The sequence below is a fragment of the Orycteropus afer genome, unplaced genomic scaffold (assembly GCF_000298275.1).
Source record: "Orycteropus afer afer isolate SDZICR_OR568_19922 unplaced genomic scaffold, OryAfe1.0 scaffold00168, whole genome shotgun sequence".
NCBI lineage: Eukaryota > Metazoa > Chordata > Mammalia > Tubulidentata > Orycteropodidae > Orycteropus > Orycteropus afer.
Window position 1 is genome coordinate 2739959 of NW_006921755.1, and position 7161 is coordinate 2747119.

Consider the following 7161-nt stretch of genomic DNA (forward strand, 5'->3'; position numbering starts at 1 on the left):
ATACGAGGCAATTGGAAATATCATGGCTTGTGTCAGGCGCACCTTAGTCCTCAAGGAGATATCCTTGCTCCTCAGCACTTGAAACAGTTCCTTCGCAGTTTCATTTCATTACTGGTGTCAATGTGTCAAATCTATTCTTCAGATGGTCTCTAAATTCAGCTGGGATATAATCAAGGTCATATTTTGGCTCTTGTGGACTTGTTTTAATTCTCCTCAGCTTCAACTTGAACTTGCATATAAGCAATTGATGGTCTGTTCCACAGTCAGTTGTGGGCCTTGTTTTGATTGATGATATTGCGCTTTTCCATTGCCTCTTTGCACAAATGTAGTCAAATTGATTTGTCTACTACATCTGGTGAGGTCCATGGTATAGTCACCATTTATGTTGCTGAAAAAAAGGTATTTGAAATGAAGAAGTAATTAGTCTTATAAAATTCTAGCCTGTGTTCTCCAGCACCACTTCTATCACCAAGGTCATATTTTCCAACTAGCAATGCTTCTACCTTGTTTCTAACTTTCACATTCCAATAACCAGTAATTATCAATACATCATGACCACGTTTGGTCAACTGCAGACTGCAGAAGTTGGTAAAAATGTTCGATTTCTTCATCTTTTGCTTTGGACGTGGGTGTGTAACTTTGAGTAGCAGTCGTCTTAACTGGTCTTCCTTGTAGGTGTAGGGTATTATCCTATCACTGACAGCACTGTACTTCAGGACAGATCTTGAAGCATTCTTCTGGACAATGAATGCAACGCCATTCCTCTTCAACTTGTCACTCCTAGCATAGTGGACCATACGATTGTCTGATTCAAAATGACCAAATACCAGTTGAGTTAAGCTCACAAATGCCTAGGATATTGATCTGATACATTCCATTTTATTTTTGACAATTTCTAATTCTCCTAGATACATAATTCTTATATTCCACCTTCTGATTATGAATGAATATTTGCAGCTGTTTATTCCCATTTTGAGTCATGCCACACCAACAAATGAAGGTCCTGAAAGCTTTACTCCACACATCACTAACGTCAACTCTATTCTGAGGAGGCAGCTCTTCTCCAGTCATATTTTGAGTGCCTTCCAATCTGAGGGGCTTATCTTCTGGTACTGTATCAGGCAATGTTTCACCCCTCTTCATAAAATTTTCCAGTAATATATCAGACGGCATTTTATTGCTATTCATAAAGTTTTCAGTGGCCAATTTTTTAAAAGTGGACGGCCCCAACCTTCTTCCCAGTCTAGAAGATCCACTGAAACCTGTCCACCATTGGTGACCCTGCTGGTATTTGAAATAATGGTGGCATAGCCTCCAGACTCACAGCAACACACAAGCCACCACACTATGACAAACTGACAGACGAGTAATGGAGTACTTAGTATATGTACTATTTATATCATTTCTCTTGCAGGCTGAAGAACATACTGTGAGAGATCCACGCTATTTACAATTAACTATATTTAAACTAATCTTGCATTAGGTCAAAGGTGGTTGAATATATAGATACTCAATCTTATTCTTAAATAATGCAAAATTTTACAAAACCAAGCTAGCATTTTACTTAGTAAATTTGCAAAAATGTTAAAAACTCAAATCTGAGGTTGGTGAGGGAAAGAATGAAGGGCATCTCTTATCTGCTGTAGTTGTACTATATATTGGTTTAACTTCTTTTCATAACAAATTGTCACCAGCTACAAAAATTTACAATGTGCATATTCCTAAGTGCACTTCTGTGAATATGCTATATAGTCCCATGTTGTTGTTGTTGTGTTGTTATGTGCTGTTGAGTCGGACCTGACTCATAGCGACCCCTCCTTGGGTTTCTGAGGCAGTTATCACTACGGAAGTAGATTGCCCCATCTTCCTTCCAAGGAGTGGCTGGTGGGTTTGAACCGCCAGCCTTCTGGTTAGCAGTCAAGTACCTTAGGCACTACACTACCAGAACTCCTACAGTTCCATATGACTGTACAAAATTATGTAAAAACATCCATTATATACTGCTTACGGTGGTCAAAAACTAGCAACAGTTTAAATGTTTATCAATAAAGGATTAAGTAAATTATGGCACACCTACAATATAGAATAGGATGTATAATGTTCCAACTCATAGCGAACCCCGTTGGGTTTCCGAGTAAGTAGATTTTTATGGAAGTAGATTGATCGCCCAGTCTTCCTTCCGCAGAGTCGTTGGTGGGTTGAGCCGCCAACCTTCTGGTTAGCAGTCAAATGCCTTAGGCACTACGCCACCAGAGATCCTTACGTATAGTATTAAAAAAGGTAATGATGATAAACTGATGTACACAAATAAAACCATATAATACACAGGAAAATATTGTATAATGATTTGTATTAAATTCCTTTTATGTAAAAAAAAAAAAGTGTTATGTGAAAATAATTTATACAAACAAAATATATCAAGTAGGATGCATTCTAAGCTGTTGTCAGTGGTTTTCTCTGTTAGGAATAGAATTTTTGAGGGAAGAGTGAAGAAAAAGACTCTTTTTTCCATTTTTTTAACACCTATACTACTTTTTTTCCTAAACAGTAAACAAAGATTACTTTAGAGCAATTTTCAAAATTTTTTTTAAATGATAATGTGTTTGAGTCTACCTACAGCTTAGAGTGGTAAATGATATTCTTCCAAAGCTCCTTTTGTCAGAGAACACAGAATGGCCCCAAATATTGAGCTAATTATTATAATGATATTCCTAAAAATGAAATCCCATTTGTATTGTAATAAAAACAATTTTACAAAAGTCGTGTATATAGGTGCACAGGGAGACAACTCAGGGGGCAGGAATACATGGAGGGATGGCCACAGGGAAGAGGTAACTATCGGGAGAAAGTGGGAGGGGAGCTGCGGCACTGGGGTAAATTGTAGTCAATGTCATGAGACAAAGGGTATATGAACTGCTGCATAGAGACTGAAAATTTGCTCTGTAAACTTTCACCCAAATCACAATTAAAAAAAAGTAGTGTATATAGGGTACTTTTAACTATATTTTGTTGAGATTTTATCACATAAAATACAGTCTATCATGGTTTGCAAGGTCTCTCGTGATCTAGTCCTGGAATTCTCAAAGATGAATATTCATGGAATTCACCTGTGGATTATACTAAATATAAGTTCTGATTCAGTAGTCTAGGATAGGGCCTGAAGAGTTCCACAGAGCACACTCAGAGTAACAAGGATCTATCCCAAGTTCATATGTTATCATGCATACTTCAGATACAGTGAATTAGGGCTCTTCCCCACCCCCATACACAACATGTTCTTTATCCCTCTGTGTGTTTTATACCTTATTCTTCTGCCTAAGTGTTTTTCCTCTCACTTTCTCCATCTCAAAAACCTTTACTCCTTGTTACAGGTTTAATTAAAAAAAGCAGGTATCTCAGGCAGATATAGATACTCCTTCTTTTGTACTCCTTGAGGTTCCTATGCATTTATGTCCCAGATTTTATCATATATGTTATGCACATGTCCATATCCCTCAGGAGACTATGAGTTTGAGGATATAAAATGTCTTGTATCCTCAGCACACAGATACTCAATAAATGTTTTCTAAAGAAAAGTCAGTAAGACACTGCGTTTTTGCCACCATCTTTAAAATAACAATTATCACAATCATTTTTATTCCATAACATTTTAAGATAATATTCAGAAAAAATAGGTAATCTCTTATATTAAAACATAAGACAATACTGAGATTAAAAATTAAAGTAAAATGTCACATTATTTCATATTTACCTTATTGCTAATAAAAGAAGTCAAGTAAATTCACTCAAGTTTGGGATAAAATGTAACAACAAAGACTCTACTCTTTGGTACTCTTTGAGCTTAAATATTTAAAGAAAAAACAAGAATAAATATCAAATTTCTAATATACCTCTCCCCCTTTAATTTTTAGGACCTTTTATTGTATGTTAAAAACAAATGGCAGAATAACACCTTACATCAATGCTTTCCCACTTACCTTCCTCATCTATCCATTTCATGGTGAAAAGTTGTTCATTGTCAAAAGAACACATATCTCGAACCTCGCTACAAAGGCCCTCAAAGGAGATTGAAGGTTCAAAATGTGTTATCATGATATCCCTGAAAAAGAATAGGAGTTTTAAGTTTGACAGTTATTAAAATAATGCTTGATGTACTACTGAGTACCTGACAACTTGATGGACTTTCGCAAATCTGTATGTACAACAAAATACATTCCAATAAACTATTATCTCTGTAAAGTAAAAAAAAAAAAAAATCAGTATTAAATAATGACTTAAAAATAAAAATATTGCATTTGTGAGAAACCTTAATTCAACCTTCCCTCCTAATTCAGGAAGCCCACCCTAACTGCTCAGTGATGGTAGTTCCAACTTTTGCTTTAATATATCAGAAACTCACTTCTTAGTGAGGCATTCTACTCCATAGAGGAACAGCTCTATTACTGATAAGTTTCTGTCTTCTATTTATCTGGAATCTGTTCAAACTTTTAAAAATATTTATTTTTGATGAAAATATACACAGGTCATACTACCCATTCAACAATTTCTACGTTTACAATTCAATGGCATGGGTTATGCTCTTGACATTGTATCACCATTCTCACTATTTCTCCCCATACTGTTTCACTACTACTGACATAGACTCACTGCCTCATCTATGCATTAGAATTACTTTTGTCAATTTGCTCTAACACAGATAATTTTTTAAAGGAGCAACAAAACTCAAGGCAAACATTCTTTATTAATTCAGCTAAACTGTTGGTTAGTTTGAAGATGACTTCAGGAGATAGTTTCTGTTCCATATTTAAAAATTTTTCTCAGGGCAACAGATCTGGGGATTCTTCCAGCCTCAATGGGCCCAGTAAGTCTAAGTTCTATAAGAAATTTATAAATCCTGTTGCATGTTTTCCCCTCTTTTGGTCAAGACTAATTTATTAAGCCCTTGATCAAAATATTAGTAATGGTAGCCAAGTACCATCCAATTCGTGTGGTCTCACTGCACAGAGGTAGTAGTTTATTGAGTCTGTGGAGTCAACTAGACCTGCAGTCCAATCATTCTCTAGTTCCTTGCTATCCTTCCTCCTCTGCTACTCTAGATGAACACAGACCAACTGCTGCATGTGGTTCCAATTTATATTCTCACCCTGGCCCCACCATTTCCAACAGACATACTCTACCACAGTCAGCTGGTTTACTCATAACCCCCACATATAGGACCTTGATCATCCATATCTTTAATCCTGATATTCCCTCAAGTTAAGGCTGAGTTTATTGGGGGAAATAACTTTAGCAGGTGTGTCAAAATCAACTTCCATTAAACTTTTTCAGCCACACAAGCCAAATGATCTTTACTTCTAAACCTGTCCAACTTGTATCTTATATTCCATCTTTTGTTAGTTAGCTCACTGTATTCTGATGGCACATTCTCAAATTATAAACAACTTGGAAGGTAAGAATTCTTAGACTCTTTGGCAGGTCTACAGTATCTGCGGTGTAGTAAATTACCTTGTATGGCTTTTCTAGCCATACGTCTTTGTAAACTCCATGGTGGAATTTGCTGTGGGAAACTGAGTAGCTTCTGATTGTTAAAATCATCCACCTGGGGTATTTCTTTTGGGAGTGGCACAAATCAATGTTCTGGGAGGTTCCTGCTCTCTCTCAGGTGCTTAGAATTCTGATGTTATAATTGGTTGGTTTGGCCACTCTGCCGGGCTCAAAAGGAGGCCTCCTAGAGGCAGAAGTCTCTCTGACCTCTGGCTGAGGAAGATGTGTTGCTGAGAAAGAGACACCGAGAGAGATGCACTGCTGAGAAAGAGACTGAGAGAGACTGAAAAAGACTGTTGGGTGAGAGACAGTGGGCTGGGAGAAAGGCTGAACATCGTTCCTGAGCTTGAATTGTAGCCTGGCACTTCCCTAATAAACCCCATAATCTGTGGGAAAAAAAAAAAGAATTCTTAGACTTTTGGGAACCTGACAAATGATGACAACAACAAACCAAAAAGAGGGAAAAAAATCTGTGTCGTTACAGAACTTCTAGATGGTAGGGAAGTCAAGAAAACTACAAGATAGAACAGACTGTTCTACACTTGGGAAGAAAACTATAAATCACAAGGTAACCTCAAAGAAAAATGATAAACCTCCACATCAAAATAAAAGAGGACCAGCATAAATATTCAGCAAATACTAAAACAACAGCAATGAAGGAAATGATAACACGATTCATAAACAAAATGAGCTCAGCATAGAAAATTATATGGAACAAAGAAATCGACACAATGAAAAAGCACATGACAAAAATGACAGCAACAAATTCATATTTGCGATAATTATATATCTGGCAAGGGACTTATCTCTAAGATTGATGGAAAACTCCAACACCTCAACACCAAAGGAGTAACAATCCAATTGAAAAATGGGCAGAAGACATGAATAGACACTTCACCAAGGAGGATATTCAGGTGGTCAGCTACATGAAGTTGTTGTTGTTATGTGCCATCGAGTCGGACCCGACTCATAGTGACCCCTCCTTGGGTTTCCGAGGCAGTATCACTACGGAAGTAAATTGCCCCTTCTTCCTTCCTAGGAGTGGCTGGTGGGTTAGAACCGCATGCCCTCTGGTTAGCAGTCAAGTGCCTTAGGCACTATGCTACCAAAGCTCCTACCAGGAGTGTAGAGCTAAGCCACCAGGGCTTAGCACACTTATTTTTTATGTAGCCTTCTCAAGTAGTGATTGTTTTGTCTCCTATGGGCCTTTTTCATTTGAGCCTGAAATTGCATCTCTTTCTCTCTTTTATATTCAGAACAGTGTTACTCTCTCCTTCCAAAAAAAGCCTCCAAAATTGAAACTTCTGTCGTCAGACTGTCACATACTTGCTAACTCTCTTTGTTTCTGTTAACTACATCCAGGTCAATCTCTTTCATTCCTTGAATAAGTGATACCTCCATTACATTCCCCAGTACAACAGAGAGATGTAAATCAAAACAACAATGAGATATACCATCTCACCACAGCACTGATGGCAAGGTTCAATGAGACAGAAAATAACAAATGCTGGTGGGGATGTGGAGAGATTGGGACTCTCATACACTGCTTGTGTGACTGTGAAGTGACACAGCCACTATGGAAAGCAATATGGCGATTCCTTAGAAAGTTGGAATTGG

General features: G+C 37.4%; 1 protein-coding gene across 1 annotated transcript in view; it reads right to left on the reverse strand.

Annotated features, from left to right (window-relative positions):
• PRKCI (protein kinase C iota) overlaps positions 1-7161 on the reverse strand; it is a 156242-nt gene that overhangs the window by 100253 nt on the left and 48828 nt on the right. The window contains exon 2 of the mRNA XM_007946659.1: positions 3978-4099. Coding sequence (XP_007944850.1) covers positions 3978-4099 — 122 coding nt within the window. The remainder of the gene's footprint in view (positions 1-3977; positions 4100-7161) is intronic.